The sequence below is a fragment of the Nicotiana tomentosiformis genome, chromosome 2 (genome assembly GCF_000390325.3).
Source record: "Nicotiana tomentosiformis chromosome 2, ASM39032v3, whole genome shotgun sequence".
In the NCBI taxonomy this organism is placed as follows: domain Eukaryota; kingdom Viridiplantae; phylum Streptophyta; class Magnoliopsida; order Solanales; family Solanaceae; genus Nicotiana; species Nicotiana tomentosiformis.
The window spans coordinates 63611561-63635017 of record NC_090813.1 but is presented as its reverse complement, the minus strand read 5'-3'; the positions used below and the strand labels follow the sequence as shown (position 1 = coordinate 63635017).

Here is a 23457-nt window from a genome sequence, read left to right as displayed (position 1 = left end):
TGCAAGTCTCAAATCACTATACGGAACTATTTCCAAACTCGAAATTCCAAACGAACCTCAATTAATCAAAAACCTCCCCCAAACCAAATTAAAAGAATTTTAAACCTTCAAATAGTTGATGTTTACTCTTTAAGCGTCAAAACGCTCCCGGGTTATCCAAAACATGATTCGGACATACGCCCAAATCCAAAATTATCATACAAACCTATTAGAACCATCAAATCCCGTTTCCGGGATCTTTTTCTCAAAATATTGACCGAAGTCAAACTTGTCCTTTAAAGCTAACTTAAGGAACCAAGTGTTCCGATTTCAACCCAAACGCTTCCAAACCCCGAACCAACCATCCCCGCAGGTCATAAATTAATAAAAGCATATTCGGGGAGTTTTATTTTAGGGAACGGGTTTCTAAAAGTTAAAATGACCGGTTGGGTCATTACATTCTCCACCTCTTAAACAAACATTCTTCCTCGAACGGGTTTAGAATAATACTTGGAGTGCTAAATAAGTGTGGATATTTGCTCCGCATGTCCTCCTCAGCCTCCCAAGTCGCTTCCTCAACTGGTTGGCCCCTCCACTGGACCTTTACTGCAGAAATCCTCTTGGACCTCAACTGGCGAACTTGTTTATCAACAATGGCAAATGGCTCTTCTTCATAACCCAAACTCTTATCTAAATGAACTGTGTTGAAGTCAAACACATGTGATAGGTCGGCATGATACTTTCAGAGCATAGATACATGGAAAACCGAATGAACTCCCGATAGACTAGGAGGCAATGCAAGCTCATAAGCAACCTCCCCAACTCGCCTCAACACCTCAAATGGGCCTATAAACCTTGGGCTCAACTTGCCCTTCTTCCCGATTCTCATAATTCTCTTTCATCGGAGAAACCTTCAAGAGAACTTTTTCACCTACCATAAATGATAAATCACGTGCTTTCTGATCTGCGTAACTCTTCTGTCTTGACTGTGCTATACGAAGTCGCTCCTGAATCAACTTTACCTTTTCCAAGGCATCCTTTACCAAATCAGTACCATATAACTCAGCCTCACCGGGCTCAAACCATCCGATAGGTGAACGGCATCGACGACCATATAAAGACTCAAATGGAGCCATCTCGATGCTGGAATGGTAACTGTTATTATAAGCAAACTCGGCCAAAGGCAGGAAATGATCCCACTGACCTCCAAAGTCAATCACACATGCCCTGAGCATATCCTCCAAAATCTGAACTGTCCGCTCTGACTGCCCATCGGTCTGCGGATGAAAGGCTATGCTGAGCTCTACCCGAGTCCCTAATTCACTCTGTACTGCTCTCCAGAAATATGAAGTACACTAAGGGCCTCTATCTGATATGATGGAAATTGGCACACCGTGCAATCGAACTATCTCCTGAATATAAATCTGGGCCAACCTCTCTGAAGTATACGTAGTCACAACAGGAATAAAATGTGCCGATTTGGTCAACCTGTCAACAATCACCCAAACTGCATCAAACTTCTGCGGCAACCCAACTACAAAGTCTATAGTGATGCGTTCCCATTTCCATTCCGGTATAGTCATCTGCTGAAGTAGGCCACCTGGCCTCTGGTGCTCATATTTAACTTGCTGGCAATTTAGACACCTAGCTACATACTCAACTATGTCCTTTTTTTCATTCGTCGCCACCAATAATGTTGCCTCAAGTCACGATACATCTTCATAGCACCCGGATGAATAGAGTACCGAGAACTATGTGCCTCCTCCATGATCTTTTTCCTCAGTTCATCCGCATTAGGAACACACAGACGATCTTGGAGTCGCAAAGCACCATCCGCATCAATAGTAACTTCCTTGGCACCACCTCATAGTACCGTTTCTCGAAGAACGATTAAGTGTGGATCATCATACTGGCGAGCCCTGATCTGCTCAAATAGTGAAGACTGAGCTACGACACATGCAAGAACTCAGCTGGGCTCTGAAATATCTAGCCACACAAGTCTATTGGCCAAGAACTGGATATCCAAAGCTAATGGCCTCTCTTCTGCTGAAATGAAAGCCAAACTACCCATACTCTTCGCCCTTCTACTCAAGGCATCTGCAACTACATTTGCTTTACCTGGATGATATAGGATAGTAATATCATAATCTTTTAGTAATTCCAGCCATCTGCGTTGCCTCAAATTTAGGTACCTCTGCTTGAACAAATGCTGCAAACTGTGATGATCAGTATAAACTTCACAGGACACCCCATAAAAATGCCTCCAAATCTTTAGAGCGTGAACAATCGCAACTAACTCCAAATCATGTACTGGATAATTCTTCTCGTGGGGCTTCAACTGAAGTGAAACATATGCAATAACTCGCCCTTCCTGCATTAATACACAACCCAAACCAACGCGTACAGCGTCACAATACACTGTATACATTCCCGAACCAGAAGGTAACACTAACATTGGTGCTATAGTCAATGCTGTCTTGAGCTTCTGAAAGCTTGACTCACAATCATCGGACCATCGGAACTGAACACCCTTCTAGGTTAATTTGGTCAAAGGTGCTGCAATAGATGAAAAACCTTCCACGAATCAACAATAATAACCTGCTAAACCCAGAAAACTCCTGATCTCAGTCGTTGAAGTGGGACGATGCCAATTCTGAACTGCCTCAATCTTTTTGGGATAAAACTTAATACCATCACCCGATACAATATGCCCCAAAAATGCTACAAACTCTAGCCAAAACTCACATTTGGAGAACTTAGCATATAGCTTTTGTTCCCGCAATGTTTGAAGCACTACTCTCATATGTTGCTTGTGCTCCTCCTTACTGTGCGAGTAGATCAAAATGTCATCAATGAAGACAATGACAAACGAATCAATATATGGCCTGAATACCCCGTTCATCAGATCCATAAACGTTGTCGGGGCATTAGTTAAACCGAAAGACATTACCAGAAACTCATAATGACCATATCTAGTACGGAAAGCAGTTTTCAAAACATCTGAATCTCGAATCTTCAACTGATGATACCCCGACCTCAAGTCGATCTTAGAGAACACCCTAGCACCCTGCAACTGGTCGAATAGATCATCAATACGCGGCAACGGGTACTTGTTCTTAATAGTGACTTTGTTCAATTGGCGATAATCAATGCACATCTGCATTGTTCCATACTTCTTTTTCACAAATAATACCGGTGCACCCCAAGGCGATACACTCGGTCTGACGAACCCTTTGGCTAATAACTCTTCAAGTTGTTCTTTCAATTCTTTCAGAGCCATGCGATACGGTAGGATAGATATAGGCTGAGTATCTTGAGCCAAGTCAATACAGAAATCAATATCCCGATCAGGTGGCATACCTGGAAGATCTGAAGGAAATACATCGGAGAACTCCCGAACTACTAGCACTGAATTAATAGCCGGAGTCTCTGCAGTAGTATCCCGAACATAGGCTAGATAAGCCAAACAACCCTTCTCAACCATGTGTTGAGCCTTTATAAAATAAATAACCCGATTAAATGAACTAACCGACGAACCCTTCCACTCCAGCCTAGGCAAAGATGGAATAGCCAAGGTAACAGTTTTGGCATGACAATCTATAATAGCATGATATGGAGATAACCAGTGCATACCCATAATAATTTCAAAATCAATCATCTCAAGCAATAAGAGATTTGCTCTACTTTCATAACCACATAATGTAATAATACAAGACCGGTAGATCCGGTTCACAATAACATAATCGTCTACCGGAGTGGACACATAAACAGGAGTACTCAAGGACTCACGAGAAACATCCAGGAATGGAGCAAATAGAGATGACACGTATGAATACGTGGATCCTGGATCAAATAATACTGAGGCATCTTTGCCGCAAATAGAAATAATACCTGTAATCACAGCATCTGAGGCCTCTGCATCTGGTCTGGCCGGAAAAGCATAGAACCTAGCTGGAGCGCCAACTGGCTGGCCTCCGCCTGGCTGACCTCTACCTCTAGGATGGCCCCTACCCACCTGTCCCCTACCTCTCGGTGGTCGGACTACTGGTGGAGCAACTGGTCCGGTAAGCATAGGTTGCTGACCCTACTGTACTGGTCTACCCCGAAGCTTGGGGCAAAACCTCCGCATGTGACTGGGATCCCCGCACTCATAACAACTCTTCGGTGCGATGGGCTGCTGACTAAGAGTCTGGCCCTGGAGACCTGAATACCCACTGGGAGGACCCTGAATAGCTGGTGGGCGGTAGGAACTCTCTGGAATAGCACTGAGATAAGGTCGCACTAGAGCACCTCGAGGAGGTGGTGGTGTTGGAAATGGGGGTCTGCTGGACTGCCCCCTCATGAACTGACCTCTACCCCCCGATGGAGCACCTCTGAACTTTCCAGAGTATCTGAAACGCTTATCTCTCATAATCTGCTCTTGGCTCCGTTGACGCACACCCTCAATCCTCTGGGCTATCTCCACAACTCACTCATAAGAAGTACCAATCTCAACCTCTCGAGCCATAGTGGCCTGAATACCAGTATGTAAACTGGCTACAAACCTCTACACTCTCTCCGCCTTAGTAGGGAGTATCATAAGTGCATGGCGAGATAATTCAGAAAACCTCACCTCATAATCAGTCACTAACATCTGACCCTGCTGGAGCTGTTCAAATTGAAACTGCAACTCTTCCCTCTGGGAGGGTGGAATATACCTATCCAGGAAGATACGGGTGAACCTATCCCAAGTCATGGGAGGAGAATCTGTTGGTCTGGCAAGAACATAAGACTGCCACCATCTACAGGCTCTGCCCTCTAGCTAAAAAGTAGCAAAGTCTACTCCATGAAACTCCAATATCCTGATGTTGTACAATTTATCCTTGCACCGATCAGTGAAGTTAGGTGGATCCTCATGTCGCTCACCCCCAAAGACAGGAGGATGTAGTCTAGTCCATCTGTCCAATAATTTATGAGGATCGGCGGCTACAGCTGGCCTGGGCTCAGGTGTAGCTGATGCCACTGGCTGGGCTCCACCCATGGGTAGTGCACCCTGGGTCTAATATATAGCAGTTGCCTATCCATGAGCATGCGCGGTAGGGGTCTGTGCTCCCCCGCCCGCCTGATATGTGGCTGGGTCTGCCGAAAATAAACCGGCCTGAGTCATATTGTCCATGAATCGCAGCATACAACCCATGACATCCTGAAATCCCGGTGTAGATGTGAAATCCACCGGAGCTGGCTCTGCCATAGGCACCTCATCATGTTCCTCAACAATGGGGTTCTCTCCTGGACCCACTGGCGGCATAACTGGAACAGTCCTGGGACGTCCTCGCCCTCTACCACGAGCTGGAGCCCTCCCTCGGCCTCGGCCTCTAGCAACTGGGGGAGTAGCTCTTCCCTGGTTTGGAACTTCATTTGACGTGTTCTCACCATCTGTGAGAGAATAAGAGAAGGATAGTTAGTACTATATTAATTGCACGATGGAATATGAAGAAAGGTAATTTCCTAATACCCTATAGCCTCTCGAAGATAAGTACAAATTCTCAGTACCGATCCGCAAGACTCTATTAGGGCTGCTCATAACTTGTGAGACCTATGTGAACCTAGTGCTCTGATACCATGTTGTCATGACCCATTTTTACCTATAGGTCATGATGGCGCCCGATACTACAGCTAGGCAAGCCAACTTAATAAATTAAGCATATATTGACAAAATTTAAAACTAAGAAAATAATAAAAACCAAATTCTACTAATGTGTGTGCCAAGACCTGGTGTCACAAATGTATGAGCATCTAGTAGATTATACAAAACTTTAAATATTGTCTGAAATAAAAATAGACAGAATGAAAATACAAGGAGAGACACTAGTAGCTGCAGAACGGCTCAGAAAGTGCAGCTCACCACTATGCCCCTGGATAACGTGGGTGTAAGACGATAGGTCCCCCACTAGTACTTGCCTTAGGTCCTGCAAAAAAAAGATATGCAGCAAGTACAATATGAGTACGAAAATAACGTGTACCCAGTAAGTATCAAGCCTAATCTCGAAGTGGTAGAGACGAGATAGCGGACTTTGACACTCACTATGGGTAAATAATAATAATAATAAAAATACAACTAGGATATTTAAATCAACATAATTTACAAAATTTAAAATAATTTATTTAATCAACGGAAATAATCAAATTCCTTCAAATGCAACAATTCTCAATATATTAATAAAATTCCTTCAATTCAAATAATTTCTAATTTATCAATTAAATGTCATTTATAGGAATAACAATTAATTCTTTAACAAGCAAGAATAATAGTTCATTAAATTTCAAGGATTTTTCAATTTATCAATTAGCTTCACAACCTGAAATAAGCGATTAAAGTATCGTGTAATTATTATTATTATTAAGCACGATTTCTGCCGAGGACGTACGGCCCGATCCAGAGTGTCGTGTACACTATCGAGGGACGTGCGGCGCGATCCATAGATGCATCTATCCTGCCGAGGCGTTCGGCCCGCTCCACAAGAAAGGTGGATATTTTTATATGTACCTCCGGAAGGAGAGTATATTTATTATAAGATAAATTCGGGAGGAAGGATAATTTATTTCAACAATTAATTGATTTAAACAGAAAATCAAGCATACGAGATTTTCATCCTTTAATATATTTATCTAACAATTCACAATATATTCATATATATCAATTTAATATTAATTAATCAGGGAATACAATTTACACAAGTAATTCATGCTTTCTTAAACTACCCGGACTTTAGCATTTATAGTAGCTGCGCACGGACTCTCGTCACCTCGTGCGTACGTAGCCCCCGCAATTAGCAACAAGTATTCAATTTAATCCCTATGGGGTAATTTCCCCCTCACAAGATTAGACAAGAGACTTACCTCGTCTCAAAGTCCATTTTCCGATTATCGCGTCGCGTAAAATTCTCGATTCAATGCCAAAAAATCCTAAACTATCCAAAAGTTATTTAAATTAATTAATATATGTTCAACAATTCGAAATTCATCTATTAAATAAATTACTCTATCCAAAATGGTAAAATTCATAAAATTCACCCCGGCCCCACGTGCCCGGATTTCGAAAATTTTTGGATGAAGACGTTACCCATAATCTCAAGAACTCAAATATATAATTTCTATCCAATTCCATAACCATTTTCGTGGTTAAAATCTCATTTTTATAAAAATCTAGGTTTTTCACCTAAACCCTTGATTTCTAAGATTTACTAGTTATAATCTACCCATAATCTATGTATTTAACTCAAGGGTGTAGAATTAACTTACCTCAAAGTTGTTAGTTGAAAACTACTCACAAAGAGCTCTGAAATCGCGCAAACATGGAGGAAAAATGAACAAAAATGGACTGAGCTTCGTCCATTTTAAGGTTCTGCCCAGACAGATTTTTCGCACCTGCGGAAAAGCCTCGCAGGTGCGAGATTTTACCTCTTGGACTGGCTCTGCACCTGCGCGTCTGCTTCTGCGCCCAATTCTTCGCATATGCGATGGCCGGGCAGATCCTCCCCTTCGCACCTGCGGTTGGTGGCTCGCACCTGCGGCTGGCCATGCGCAAGTGCGATCATACCAGAAGCTGGAAGCTTCAGCTCTTCTTCAAAATTCCAAAATTGATCCGAGCCTCGTCCGGTTAACACTCGGGGCCCCCGGAGCCCCGCCCGAACATACCAACAGGTTTGAAATCATAAAACGGACTCACTCGAACTCACGGAACGTGTAAAACAACATCAAATCTAAGAATCATACACCAAACCAAATTGAATCAAACTTAAGAACTTCAAGTTCTTCAATTTACTTCCAATACGCCGAAATATAATTAAACTAATCGGAATGACACGAAATTTTGCGTGCAGGTCTTAAATCACTATACGGAACTATTCCCAAACTCGAAATTCCAAACGGACCTCAATTACTCAAAAATCTCCCCCAAACCAAATGTAAAGAATTTTAAACCTTCAAATAGTTGATTTTTACTATTTAAGCGTCAAAACGCTCCCGGGTTATCCAAAACCTGATTCGGACATACGCCCAAGTCCAAAATCATCATACGAACCTATTGAAATCGTCAAATCCCGATTCCGGGGTCGTTTTCTCAAAATGTTGACCGAAGTCAAACTTGTCCATTTAAAGCTAACTTAAGGAACCAAGTGTTCCGATTTCAATCCAAATGCTTCCAAATCCCGAACCAACCATCCCCGCAAGTCATAAATTAATAAAAGCATATTCGGGGAGTTTTATTTTAGAGAATGGGTTTCTAAAAGTTAAAATGCCCGATTGGGTCATTACAGGCATGCCACTTGATCCACACATAAGAATCTTAAGGAAAACACACATCGAACCGTAATGCTCATACTCATGAAATCACCCGAATATCAACCATAAGCACACCAAGTGCATAATACAAATCCTGGGGAGACGGGTAGCATCATACGCTATAAAACTCAAGCAAAACTAAGGTGCAATAAATGACCTGCATCTCGAGAGCCATCCTGCACATATAACACCACAAACTATACGGGATCTCAATACGAGTGCGAATAATCAAACTGCCTCAAAACCCACATGGCACAATAGAGACTACACGGAAGGGCCGACAACAAAAATAACATCCAAGGCCCGAAGACCCCTCCAAAAATAGCGCTATGCTTAAATGAACATATCCGGCTTGATATAGAGCCCACATTCACATTTAGATCCATCCACAGACCTCAAGTCGATCCTGATCGTACCGCACTGGGCTAATAATCTTTCAAGGATCCATAATTACCTTTTTCCCATGACACACAAGAACAACTATTGAATCCGGAATAAACTTCCACAATTTACAACCAACTGAATAAAGCGCCTTTCAGGCCTAAACTTTCACATTAGCGATAGTACCAAATCTCCATACTTGGTTTCAATCTTTAGTCAATCACGTGACTACATGTTACACTTATACAATATTCCCGTGGGATACGCTCCCACGACCTTCCGCACCAGGTAACAAGTCTGCACATTCATACCACCGGCCACACTAATGTTGTAAAGCAAATCAAGAGGCCACAAATCAGTACACAAAGCCTCTTACACAGGACACCGATCTCAGGTGACACTAAAGACAATACCAGCTTACTCTAAACATCTGAATTCTTCCCTGATCATCCGAGCTCATGACATTCTTGTCAACACCGAACCGCAACCTTGATCCTCAGCTTCCAATTTTTTTCCATGCTGCTCACTGCACCTAACATGTCAATACGCGACGGTACAAGAATTTCACCATAACTCCTTAACTACTAATAGAATAAACACTTTATCATATAGAAACCTTTTACTTAACTCATTTCAGGAGAACCATAGCGACACGCGACTGAATTCTCATAACCGTAGAAAATACAAACCTCAAGTGGTGGTCTAAACCACCATAACTCTTCCGAAAATCCCTTTACACCACAAAAGCCATACGAATCGAATACCTCCCAAATCAACCAAGTTGTGGTGGCACTCAAGCCCAAGTGTACAACCACAAACCACATGTAAAACTTTACACTGGAGAAACTGGTCACTGCCATAACCGTGCCGATTCGACAATTACCAACTGAGCCACTTCTTCTAATTTACTTCGGACTTGCCTTCGGAATAATAATAGCTCTATTCAAAATATCATGAACCCAAATACGCACTCATCTTGAGTGACCTTATTTCACGAGACCACGTTGTCTCCAAAACCCACGAACTATCGCATACCCTCCTTAGGCGCATGTTCGCATCTTCAACTGGTATACCCATTATGAAAACCCCTCTATGAATCCGAAGTTATTTTATCTCATTCCTCAAATGCCACACCGCAGACCGACGATAATGTAGAACACTCCAAGCCACCTTTCATAATCCACTGCAGAAGCCAAATACTTAACCATACTACTGGCTCGAAATTCTTAGGCACCGCACTTTAATTTAATTTAATTTTTTTTAACCCACTAGAACCATTGTTGAGAGTCACCCACTCTGACTTGTTCCCAAATATAATCAAACTCCAAGGCTATGCTAGCACATGAACACCCTCTCGAAGAAACAACCGGCTGAATTCCTCTCCTTATACATCACATCTACACGAAGCATAAACTCTGAGTCTTCCCAAATCCTGAACATGAATCAATAAGGCCAATTACAGCACACATTCCTCAAATCCTTTGCTCAAATTACCACTAGTGTTCTCTTTCTTCAGTCGTGATAACCCACCAATATGCCAATAACTAGAAATCTCACAAGTAGACAACCATGCAATCCAATCGTAGGCAGTGGGCGCTCTCCCACTTAGCTTGAAGGTATCATTGCATAATTCTGGAATCCACCAAGACTCCTTATCCCCCATTGACATGATCTTGCACAATTACCCGCCAATTTGCCTCAAAATCTTTATGTTAAACATTTCATGAACATTCTGAATCACTAGTCCTATTCACATATTCGACCTCTTCCTGAATAATCAGTAGAAATTCTTTGTAGAAGCTTCATGAACACCACGAAATCGCTAACCTGCTCATAGAGATAACCCGCTTGTGGAAACTCCATGCCGACATCATCCAATGCCCCTGCACTGGATACAATTACTACAAAATCAGTAAATGACCCTGAGCCCGTGCTCATTCACCAGCTTTACAAGTCCATTCAATCCCCATGGACATCAACTAAAGGTACGACAATACATTCCAATCCAAAGTCATGTTGTATCCTTCTTCATACCATGCAACTCATTTCTGTTGTATCCAACCCTTCTCCGTATAGCAGCCAATATTCCAAATTAAGTTCGTAGACTTAGTCACTATCCACCATGAGTTCCAAATCACTCTAAACTTTCCTCAACGCGTGTAGCTTTCCTACCACATAGCCCATCTGCTACTCTGCCACTCTCCCACTTTGGTCAACCCCTCTCCTTTAAGCAACTACTCGACTTCTATTTCTCATACTTGGCCTTCTAGAAATTTAACCACCGCAAGACACCTCCCACATGTTCTTACTCATCCTTTGTTGCCCAGTTGCTACCTTAATTCAAAATCTACCTCTGTAGCACTTGAACCAATCGATCGCTACCAACTTTAATCTTTTCCGAAGATCATCTTCCTTGAGCCTTCAACACCCGGACCACCAATTAAATCCTGAACCACTGCACACTGCGATCTCTGACAGCCGCTTCCCCACTACTACTTCACACTACCCTGTCCCGAAGGCAAATTGATGAAGACCATAACATCGGCGAACTTAACACATTCAATCCAGGGCGACGACACCACATCACAACCTTAGGTATTACTGATACCAAACAATCAATATAACAATCAATGCCAAACCTCAAAACCTTAGGTATTACTGATACCGAGCTGAAATGACAGAACGACCTTCCGCAAGGCGACGACAATAGCCCAATCAAATATGCAGGGAGAAACACCCTGCACCACATCTGTAGTACTATTAAAATTATTCTATTCTCAATTTATAGCAGGCGCTTCACGTCGCATGAGATCGAATAGGAAGGAAATGAAGGCATAAGCCTCAAAAGAATCAAATCACACGATGAGGAATCAAGAAAGGGAAGTGCTCCTAACAGTCTTGTAGCCTCTCGAAGATAAGTACAGACGTCTCCGTACCGATCCGCAAGACTCTACTAGACTTGCTCATGACTCGTGAGACCAAAGTGAACCTAGTGCTCTGATACTATGTTGTCACGACCCAAAATTCATAAAAGGGTCGTGATAGCATCGGACACCACTGTCAAGCAAGCCAACAATAAATACTTAATTGGGTTCTCATTTTAATATTTCTGAAATCATATTTTCCTTCAATTAAATAGCAAAAGGTGGAATTTACAGAATAAATAATAATATTTTTTAACAAATTCAATACATAACAACCCATAATTATCCTAGAATCCGGTGTCATAAGTGCATGAGCATTAACTAGAAATATAAAATAAAATACAACAGCTGTTAGGAATACAAATTGGATAGAAAAAATATAAGTACTCTGAAAGAGATTCTGCCGGCTGCGGATCGTAGTATAGAATGCAGCTCACCTAAGTTCCCGCCATAATCGCGCCTCTGCGCCCACAAGGCCACAAAACATATATGTACCTGCACAAACATGTGCAGCAAGTGTAGTATGAGTACGTAAATCAACGCGTACCCAGTAAGTATCCCGCCTAACCCCGAAGAAGTAGTGACGAGGGGTCGATTTTGACACTTACTATGGGCTATAAATAGGATATCAATGATATAATTAGGCATGGATTACGTAGAACAGATGTAAGCTCAATGTCATGAAATAAGTAAACAATTCTTTTGTTCATAAGAAATCTCCAAATTTGTTTTCCATTATTTAACAATTTATCTCAGGCCGAGGAGGCAAAATCATTTATTGTAAATTCCAAAGAAATCAAGTTCAATCATGCGCAAATCATTCTGTGGTCGTACGACCCGCTCCAACATAAATATTTAAATTGTGCACTGTCGTGAGTCAAACGGCGTGAACCATAGATGCATCTATTTAATCTGCTGAGGCGTTCGGCCCGCTCCGCAAAAGAGAAAATACACATTAAACAACCAAATTCAAAATTTATTAAGGGCAATTATTCTAAAATTTTAAATTCTCATTTAGCGGTCAAGTAAATGAAGTTTAACCTTTTTAAAGTTCCTTTACCAAGTTTTGATATGATTTAAGCAATTTAAATTAACAAGTAGGATGCAAGCATCGCAATTATAACATGATATGGGTCCTAGACTACCCAGACATAAACATATTAGTAGCTACGCACGGATTTCCGTCACCTCGTACGTACGTAGCCCCCACCTATTGGGTTAATTCCCTCTTACAAGGTTAGAAAGGAGACTTACCTCGCTCCAAAGTTCCATAGCCGGATCCCAAGCCTTTACAACAATTCAAACATATGCCCAACGCTACAAAACTAGTCAATAAATGTGCAAACCCATAAAAATATACTCTAATACTCACAACAATTCGATTTAAACAAATTTCCAACTCCGCTAGAAAAGTTGATAAAAATCACCCTTAGATCCACGTGCCCGGATTTCGAAAATTTTCGAAGATAAACTTTACCTATAACCTCACGAACTCAAATATATAATTTATTTTCAATTCCATGCCCAAATTCATGGTCAATATCCAAAATTACCAATTCTAGGTTTTCTATTAAAATCTCATATTTTTATAAATTTCATGTCTAAATCCATATATAATCCAAGTATTTAACTTGCAATAGGTGGGAATCACTTACCTTGACATAGATGACGAAAATCTCCCTTCCAAGAGCTCCGAAAATCGTGCAACCAAATGAAAAATTGCAAAAAAATGGTCAAATTCCGTCTTTAAAACAATCTGCCCAGGCCAGGCCCTTCTTCGAGTTTGTGTTTGCGCTCAAAGCCTCGCGTTCGCGAAGGCTACAGACACCACTGCTTCGCGTTCACGGCTGGAGCTCCGCATTCGCTAAGGCCAAACTACTCCATGTCTCCACTCTGCTTTTCTTCTTCGCATTCGCGACCCCTGTGTCGCGTTCGCGTAAGCTTCCTTAGGCAACCCTCCGCATTTGCGACCTCCGCCTTGCGTTCGCAAAGGCCAAAACCCAGCTGCCTCAAATTCCTCTTAGCGAATGCGGGACACCCTTCGCGTTCGCGATGAAGGAAATCAGATACCAGCAACAGCAGTCCAAAACAGCCCGACATGATCCAAAACCATCCCGAAACATACCCGAGGCCCTCGGGGACCCCGTCCAATCACACAAACCAATCCCACAACATAACACGGACTTGCTCGAGGCCTCAAATCACCTCAAACAATATCAAAATCATGAATCACACCCCAATTCGAGCTTAATGAACATTAGAACTTCAAACTTCTACATTCGATGCCGAAACCTATCAAGTCAAGTCCGATTAACCTCAAATTTTACACACAAGTCACATTCAACATTATGGACCTACTCCAACTCTCAGAATCAAATTCCGACCCCGATATTAAAAAGTCCACTCCCGGTCAAACTTCTCAAAAACCTTCAAATTTCTAACTTTCGCCAAACGACCCCAAAATGACCTAAGGACCTCCAAATCCAATTCCGGACGCGCTCCTAAGACCAGAATCATCATACGGAGCTATTCCCAGACTCGAAATCTCAATCGGACATTGATAACATTGAAATGTACTTCAACCCAAATTTATGAAATCCTTCCAAAGTGCCAACTTTTACAATAAGCGTTGAAACGTTCCCGGGTCATCCAAAGCCCGGTCCGGACATACGCCCAAGTCTAAAATTATCATGCGAACCTGTTGGAACCTTCAAATCCCGATTCTGAGGTCATTTACTTAAAAGTTACACTTTAACCAATTCTTCCAACTTAAAGCTTTCGAAATTAGAATTTTCTTTCCAAACCAACCCCGAACTTCCCGAAATTGAAATCCGACCACGCGTACAAGTAATAATACCTGGAGTGAAAATGCTCAGGGTCTCCAACCACTGAATGACGTGCTAGAACTCAAAACGATCGGTCGGATCGTTACATGAAGAGTGTAAGCATTGTCCTCAAACAAGTTTTTATTGGTGGTGCAACATCTTTTTGAGATTTCTATGTAAATAAATAACTAATTAGATTGTTATAAAAAAGGTAAAACCAACAAAGACTTGTATTGTAATACTTACTAATTCTCCCATTGGTCGATTGAGAGTTTTTCTTTTTTTTGGGTTTCTCCCAATGGTGTAGAATACGCTCTTTACGAACACCTGGTGCTTTTACATAAATAGGCTCTAATACCTTGTTGTCTTCAATATTTTTCTCACAATATTTTACTGAAATATAGGCAACAGTATTGTTTAATTTCTCTAGATAATCATCAAACTCATCTAAAGCATTTTCGAGATGTCTTTGAAAAATCTCTCCAACACACAACACTATATTTTCTAAGATGAGTAAGATTATAACAAGTTTGCATCACACTATTAGTGTAAATAATCTCAGATTCTGAACTTCTATTCATAGAACAACTTTGACTTGGCAAATTTTTTATTCTTTTCCTCACATCTTTGGTCCATCTTCTCAAAATATATTCCTTAGAGATTTCACAAACTTTATTTAACGAATAAATCAGCAGACAATGTGCACATAAAATACCCATAGATTCAAACTTATTGCAAGTGCATGTAACATGTAAAGTTGTGGGATCCAACTCAACAAACCAACTCTTACTTGAATTATACGTTCTTACTTCATATTTGGACACTTGACCATCACAATATACTTGTACCTCAATAAAACATGCCCTAACTTCTTTGAGAAACTCTTTCTCAAACATGTTATAAATCTTATGAGTGTAGACTGCAGAAATCTGAGTTAAAATTGGACTACCTTTAACAGTAGGAGTAGGCTTACCTTGTTTACATTTGAAGTCTTCATGTTCTTCACTCAGACGCCACTTATTTACTATATTTTTCTTATAATTAGTCACAAATATATGCAAATAAATGCTCAAATCTCCAAGCCCATTTAGTACATGATTAGTAGATTCACTTCGAGATGTGGCTTTCAATCCAACACTAAACACATCATTATTAAAAGTTGTAGACCATATCTGTCGAATATTATAAAGATTCTTCAACCACTTATGTTCTTCTACATTGTGCATTGTAAGCATCATCTCCCACATTTTTTCAAATTCAGTAATAGAATCACATTCGGACATACACTTGTTAAAAAGTTTAGAATAACCTTTATCATTCTTAAGTGGGCCCAAATGAGATGGGGCATTGTGAGATATATGCCATTGACACAATCCATGTCTAGTGCCAGACATCACTTCTCTAATGGCAATTGCCATTGCTTGAATTTGATCAGTTATAATAGTTTTCGGTGCAATATCTCCCATTGACTTTAAAAATGTAGAGAACAACCATTTGAAAGATTCTGCAGACTCATCAGATAAAAAAGCACAACCAAAAATTATATTCCGCCAATGATGATTTATTCCAATAAATGGTGCACAAATCATACGATACTTATTTGTTCGATATGTGGTATCAAAAGACACAACGTCACCAACTATCTCATAGTCAATTCTAGATCGACCATCTCTCCAAAAGAAGTTAGTTATACTCCCTTCCAAATCAAGCTGAACATCCCAATAAAAGAGTGTCTCATTTGCTTGTCTGTTATTAAATTCATTAACAACACTCTGAGCATCCCCAGCTTCCACCTTAGATTTCATCAACTCATGTATAAAATTAAAATAATCTTTTTTTGAATAACCTAAAACATCAGTCCCTCCAGAAACTTCTGCCAAGTAAGAATATGTTGCAGTCGGCTTTATACCAACGTTAACCTTATTTTCAATCACTAGCCCTTTGGTTTTAGTTATTGAACGAGCAGATCTTAACAAGTGACTCTTTTTCGGTGAAGCCATCTCATGATTATGCTCTTTAACAAATCTATCCACCACGAAAGGACTATTAGGAAATTGACGCTTAAAGTTTATCATTGCAGAAAATTTTGATCGTGGGTCTATGTGACTGCAAGATGCCTTACTGGATTTCCTTTGCCTTTCATCTTTTTCCCCATGCTTATAGCACACAAATCGTTTTTCTCTTATCACTACACATCTTGAAAGTAATATTGTTTATCCTTCCTTACACTGAAACCTTAATAATGTGCATATTCACAATATAAGTTATAAGCTTCGTCCTTGTCCCTAACAATTTGATCTTTCATTTTTTCCTCTAATTCAGTTATGTAATTTTCTGAAACTTTCTCGTCTTCTATTTTCTCATCATCCTCTTCAATTCTAATGTCTTCTAATGACTCTTCATGACTCTCAATATTGTTTGTCTTCTCAAAATTTGACATTCTGATATTACAAAAGAAGAAATAAATTTTGGTGATATATATAACAACAGAAAAAATAGAAAAATTTATACAACTATAATCAAATTTAGCCAGATTCATGTAACAAAATATAAAAAGACCAAATTAATAATATTTAAAAATAAAATTTGGAGATAGTATAACTCAGAATACTCCTAAATAATACACATATAGAATTTTCGTTTCTACACATTAATTGACGTAAAAGACTTTCCTAAGTCCTAAAGTCAAACCACGAGTATTTGTTTTAATGTTTTCAAGAGTACCGATACTTCTAATTTTTCAAGTACCAAGATAAGTAAAACAATGAGGTTTTTCAATCAGCGGCAATGGAGAAATAAAAACAGTGGCAGAAACAATATGCACAAAATAAAAGAGAAGGCACGGCAAACCTATATGCTAACTTTCTATATGCCATTTTTTTAAAAATAGTATGAACTAACCTGTTATATGCCAATTTTTTAACTCCCAAACCAGCAATAGTTCTTGGAGAGTGATGGAGAAGAACCACGGGAGAACATGAAATTGAAGAGCCGCCCGAAATAAAAGAGAAGGCACGGCAAGCCTATATTTTATTTCGTTAATTCCTTTTTAATTTTTATTTATTTATTAGAAATAAGACTCCTAACAACCTTAATTATCTTTTATGATTAACTTAATTAAGGCGGGTGTATACATACTGTGCGGATAAGTTTTTACTTTTAGAACATAACGGAGAATGTAGCAAGATGGTAAGTTTTTATTAATATTAATAATTAAGATTATTTGCAACACACATAACTAGTTAACTATATACCCGTTTGTGCTTTCCCTAAGATTTCCATTACCTCTCGAGTCCAAATCATAAACCAAAAATAAGTGATAATAAATGAAATCATAAAAATCAAATCTCAACACCCATAATTTATTTCTCGTCAGATTCCTTGGTTTTTCTCGAATTATTGGTTCATCACTTCATCCTATCGTTCAATTCCGTTCTGATGGAGGCTGTTACTACAGTTATGCAGCAGGTACAAGTCAGTGAAGCAGTGCTGGAAAAGCACGTTTACTCTGTGTGGGCTCTGCCGCCGGAGGATGTGAGAGTGAAGGTGAAGAAGTTGATGGAGGGTCTCCGATCGGAGTTCGGTGGGCCCCAGTTTGAACCTCACGTGACGGTCGTCGGAGCAATTCGGTTGACTGAGGCTGAGGCACTTGACAGGCTCAAGAAAGCTTGTGACACAGTGAAGCCTTATAGTGCTACAGTGGAGAAAGTTGATTGTGGCACTTTCTATTATCAGTGTGTTTACCTTTTGCTTCACCCTACCACTGAGGTAAAATTTTACAACTTCTTCATTGCTTTTCTTTTTTGGGGTTATTTTGCTATTCTTGGTAATTTCAATTATCTAGTTTTTGTTTTCAAAAGTTGAATTTAGGAAATGCAGTTGGTATAATTAGTTGGCTTGATGAGCAATGTTATGTTCTTTCAGCTTATGTAGTGGTAATTTGTTCAATGAGCAAATATTTGATGTAGAACATAGTCCATCCAGCAATTGTTGAATTTCTGACTAATGGAGCTTAAACAAAGAATAAAGCTAATGGCTGATTTTGCAATCAACAATGTGGACTGTTTAGTAAGATAAACCGCACGAAGATTAGTCTAGTGTGCTGAACTTCAATCTACTGCACAATATATGTTCTTAATTGTCTCCTCATATGGTTCGCAAGACCATATGAGGAGACAATCACCCATTCCACCAACCAATGTGGGACACTTAACAAGCTGAAAATGTTCTGGTCCCGTTCTTGCTTTCACCTATGATAAAATGAGGAATAATTTCCTTTCACTTTCACGGTTTCATCCCTATCTTGCCGCCTCTTATTTTCTCTTGGTTTCTGTTCCATTTGCTTATTTCCAAGGAAAGCATAAGTTTGTGTATTCACAAATGTTACCTAAGTATAAGGAGACTCAAACATGAAGGTCTATTGAAACTTTTCCTCTAGCAGGGTCTAGAAATGCCAAAGTTTTACATTTTCAATACTTTCCATAGGAAATGAAGGCCAGGTGACAAAATTATCACTGTAGAATTTTTGTATTGGGAGCAACGCTTGGAAAGGCAGTTGAACATGCTTTGAGACTCATCCCAATGTGTAAGGGGCTCAACATTACTGAGTCAGTCATGTTGAGCAGAAGCCTCATGGGGCAAATGTCTCTATAAGTGAGGCTGGGCAATTGCCCTCTGCAAACTCGCTCCATACCTAAAAATGTCCTATACGCACATTACACCTTAGATTGTCTCTCTTGAACATTCCAAATATTGTTCTTTTTAATTTTTTTAAATTAGTTGGTATAACTTTAAATTGGCACTGGAAAAAATAATATTTTTTTCCAAAATCAAAAATTGGTAACTTAATACATTGTTATGTACATTTATCATTACATCTAGATGCTTAATTTAATTCTGTACTCTTTTAGCTTTTAAACTTTATACATTACTTAAATAACTCGTGGCGCTTATGCCCCATAACTTGGGTAACATCCTACCCTTTGCACCTCTACCTTCTAAAATACTGATTTGGAGCAAAAAAGGAAAGAGATGGGGTAGGGTGGGGTTGGGGGTCGGGAATTCAGCAGCAGTCTTACCTCTTATGTTGTGTATAAAAAATAATTTAGTTCAAGCAGTCTTATACTCTTATTCTTTACCACTTTTATGTACAATTTTGGTGCAATTGCTGAGATTGGTGACCTGAAATTTGTTGTTCCAGGTTGTGGAGGCTAGTGCTCACTGCTGCAGTCACTTTGGTTACAACAGAACAGGAAGTAAGATACACATTCTTTTGTCATTAGATTTGTGCCTCATTCAGTTTCTAGAGTTGTAGTCATGAAAAGTTTTTGCATCTTTCACGTAGGCTACTCATTATCTTTTTCTGAATGCCTTCTTAAATTATTGAACTTCCTGAGTAATAAAAATGGCTCACCCTGATTTCTATTTCCCTCTCCATTTTGCTCAACAGTCCTCTACTTCTGTGGCAAACCCCTTGAACCTCTCCTTCCCACCAGTGGCGAAGCCAAAAAAATTTCCAAGGGTGTTCAGACTTGAAAGAAGTAAAAATATTTCTTAACACAGGATGTTCAATATATGTTATATACATCTAAAATCTAATACTTTACTTATAAATACATTGTAATTTTGTATAATATTTCGATAAAGGGTGGTCAATTGACCACCCTAAGCAAAAGGTGGCTTCACCCTTGCTTCCCACCTCATTCTCAAACTCCTCGTCGCCCTCACCATCATATCCCCTACGTCGTAGATGAAATTCTCATTTCGTTTTAAGATACTACCTCCGTTCCAGTTTTTATGAACTTATTTCCTTTTTGGTCTGTTCCAAAAAGAATGACCCATTTCTAAATTTGGAAACAATTTTGCTTAAACTTACATTTCTACCCTTAATGAGAAGCTTTTATAACCACACAAATACTCTGGGTCCTTATTGAATTGTTTAGGACCACAAATTTCAAAAGTCTTCATTTTTTCTTAAACTCCGTGCCCAGTCAAACAGGTTCACATAAATTGGAACGGAGGGAGTAGCAAAGATAAAGCTCATTGGGATATTGAACTCCACAAGCATGGTCACACTATATATTATAGACAAAATTGGTGACACATGTGGCTGAAACTTACGAGATGGTTTGGAATCCCTTGCCTGCTGTTAAGGGTCACAGCAGAGTTGTAGAATCACCGCTAATTTCTTTTAAGAAAATCCCGAACATCTGGTTTTTTCTCTTATTTTGGAGGGGGGAGGGGGACTGGGCGGGTAACAGCGAGAACATGTAAAATGCTGTAACCATAATTCAAAATCATCAATGCTAGATATTGGAAGTAAAAAATGATGAATTTGTATGAATAATTTGAAAACGTGATCACATCATCAAGTACAAATTCAAACTGTCAGCACTTTGGTTGTTTAGCATGTGCTATCTTTATCGCATGTGACCAAATTTAGTACATGAATTCCCCAAACTTTGGTGCTTGGGCTCTGGAACTCGTGCCTTTTCTTGGCTGAAAAACGGGATAACATTTAGTTTACCATTTGTGTCTACTTACTCCTTAGTACCGATCTTTCAGGGTTCTAGCACATCAGTTTTGATTTTTGTAATAAAGGGATAAGTTACTCACTCTGGTCCTGCCCTCTCCTTTGATTTTATTTCAATGCTTCTTTTTGCCAAAGAGGATTATGTGGGTTAGTTTTTCTGATGCTCATATTTTACCTTCATGCCCATGCCAGCTTATATGCCACATTTGAGCCTTCTCTACGGCGATTTAACTGATGAGGAAAAGAAGAAAGCTCAAGAAAAGGCTTATATCCTCGACGAGGGAATTTGCAGCTTGAGCTTCCCGATATCTCATCTTGCATTGTGTAAAACAGACACTGAAGACAAAAGCTGCAAATCATGGGAGAAAGTAGAGGAGTACAGTCTTCAACCCTAAGTAGCATGCTGAAGCAATAAAATGTCCTTGAGCAAAAAAACTCATCCTGTTTACTTTTACCTTACACCTTGAATTGCAGTTGCTAGGTTGAACTTTGTAATATATATATACTACTCTTTTAATGTGCTAAAAATAAGAACTTTGGACTTCCCTTTACCTATATGTTTTCAAGGTTTCTTCATTGCTTAAAAACAAGCTTAAATTTTCTTAATTGCCAAACCAATCTGCTATTATCATCATGAAGTATATTGCCCTATTAGATGAGCACTTGCTAATTAGGATGATAATCAGTTGGTTTATTACTTCCTTTCGTACACATTGGTGTACAAATGCCTAACATGTTCATCTATGAATCTCGTTACGGAATAGAAAAAGAAAAAAATGCTAATGCAGGAGCAAATACTAAACTCATGAGTTGTGGCAAGGAAAGTCTTCGTCGGAAATTGACTCCCAACTTCTGGCCAGGAGGCTATTTTCGCACTTTTTTTTTGAAGGAGGGATAGTCAAAATGTGCTTGGCCCATGAGCCCAACCCAACCCGCTACTTAGGTAGGGTTGGACTAGGATTATTTGAGCACATTTAAAATTGAGGCTTATCAGTCCGACCCAAGTCAGCCTGCTGGGCCTGGGCTTGGGCCTGGGCCAAAAATTAATTAACTATTAAATATTTAATATTTAAAAAAGTAAAAATTATTAACTCTAATTCCCATTCCCCAACCCCAGATTGCTCATTTACCTTTCCATATCAACTAGAATTTAGATTTTTGACATGCATGAAATATGACAAAATTAATTTTTCTTTTGCTTAATTAATAACGAACTCGAAAAGTTTTAGGTGGCCAATAATAATCTTTTTCAAAGGAAAATATTACTTTAAGTGGGCGTTTGGACATAAGAATTGTAAAATTCCAAAACAAAAGTAAAAAATTTTTCAAATGAAAATGGTATTTGAAAATTAGAATTGTGTTTGGACATGAATATAATTTTGGGTTGTTTTTGAAGTTTTGTGAGTGATTTGAGTGAAATTTTTGAAAAACAGCTTTTTGGAGTTTTTCAAATTTTTAAAAAAATTTCAAAATTCATCTTCAAGTGAAAATTGAAAATTTTATGGCCAAACACTGATTTCGAAAAAAGTAAAAAAAATTAAAAAAAAGTAAAAAATTTATTATGTCCAAACGGACTCTAAGTGGCCAATGATCAATTTGGATTACTTTAATATGTTATTAATATTTAAACTGCTCTGCAGTATAGAAAAAGATTAATTTTAAATACACAAAAAAAATTGACCACTAGCAGATTTCAGGAATTTTAAATATTTTATGGACTATAATGATGAAATTAGCAAATGATATTAATCCTAAATTAAAAAACCTCAGTATATAAACTTATTGAAATAATCCCTGAATCTGAGGAAAATGAAATATTAAGAAAATATTCATATAACTTTAAAAAAGAAGAACTAGAGATATAGAAAATTTGCATTTCAATTACGAGATTCCTCATCAACTATCAAGCTTTTTGTATGCTTTAACCAAACAGAAGTTGTTTACATGATTAATCGACTTTGTCACGAAAAAATATTTAAGGATTTAAAGAAATTCTTTTTTCTAAAAACATTGAAGGGTCGGGCCGCCCTAGCCCGCGGCTCTCTTAGGGCTGGATTGGGCTGGCCATTTTAAGACACATTTATATGGCGGCCCGGGTCGGCCTAGTCCACCAAATTTAAAAGCCCACAAATCTTGGGCTGGACTGGCCCGTTTTGATAGCTCAAGACATATACAGCGACTCTGAAATAGCCTGTTTGCTTAAATCTCCCAATAGATACTTGGGATGGGCCTAGCTCAATTAGGCTAGATTATCATTGTTGGCAAATGCTTCCATTTCAGTTATAGAACAGACAAGATGAAGCCACAAAGACTTTTTTACATGGGAAGTTACACCGTATACCCCCTTTAAAGAATCCTTAACACACTATACTTCAATAATAAAATTAGAGCTATTATCACTTATAGCCATCCTGTAAAAACTAATGATAATCGGTAGCCACAAAATAAACCATACAATTAATAGCCCAAAACTAATTGGAAGGGCTAGCAACTG

General features: G+C 39.2%; 1 protein-coding gene and 1 long non-coding RNA gene across 2 annotated transcripts; one reads left to right on the top strand and one right to left on the bottom strand.

The window, feature by feature from the left end:
• Window positions 1-11842: 11842 nt before the first annotated feature.
• LOC138906511 (uncharacterized) lies at window positions 11843-17584 on the bottom strand. The gene is made up of 2 exons (XR_011413925.1): window positions 17333-17584; window positions 11843-12101 (listed from the first exon to the last, which is right to left on the bottom strand). It is a non-coding gene; the product is annotated as an uncharacterized lncRNA (long non-coding RNA).
• Window positions 17585-17661: 77 nt separating this feature from the next.
• Window positions 17662-21514, top strand: LOC104107885 (cyclic phosphodiesterase-like). Its single transcript, XM_009616799.4, has 3 exons — window positions 17662-18199; window positions 19632-19686; window positions 21156-21514. Exons 1-3 carry the CDS (start codon window positions 17870-17872, stop codon window positions 21356-21358), a joined length of 588 nt encoding a protein of 195 aa, XP_009615094.1. The 5' UTR covers window positions 17662-17869; the 3' UTR covers window positions 21359-21514.
• The last annotated feature ends 1943 nt before the right edge of the window (window positions 21515-23457 follow it).

Bases quoted from the DNA above. Each gene is read 5' to 3' on its own strand.
- LOC104107885 (XM_009616799.4), top strand. From the start codon at position 17,870: ATGGAGGCTGTTACTACAGTTATGCAGCAGGTACAAGTCAGTGAAGCA. The intron at 18,200-19,631 runs GTAAAATTTTAC...TTGTTGTTCCAG, and splicing joins TGCTTCACCCTACCACTGAG to GTTGTGGAGGCTAGTGCTCA. The intron at 19,687-21,155 runs GTAAGATACACA...TGCCCATGCCAG, and splicing joins TGGTTACAACAGAACAGGAA to CTTATATGCCACATTTGAGC.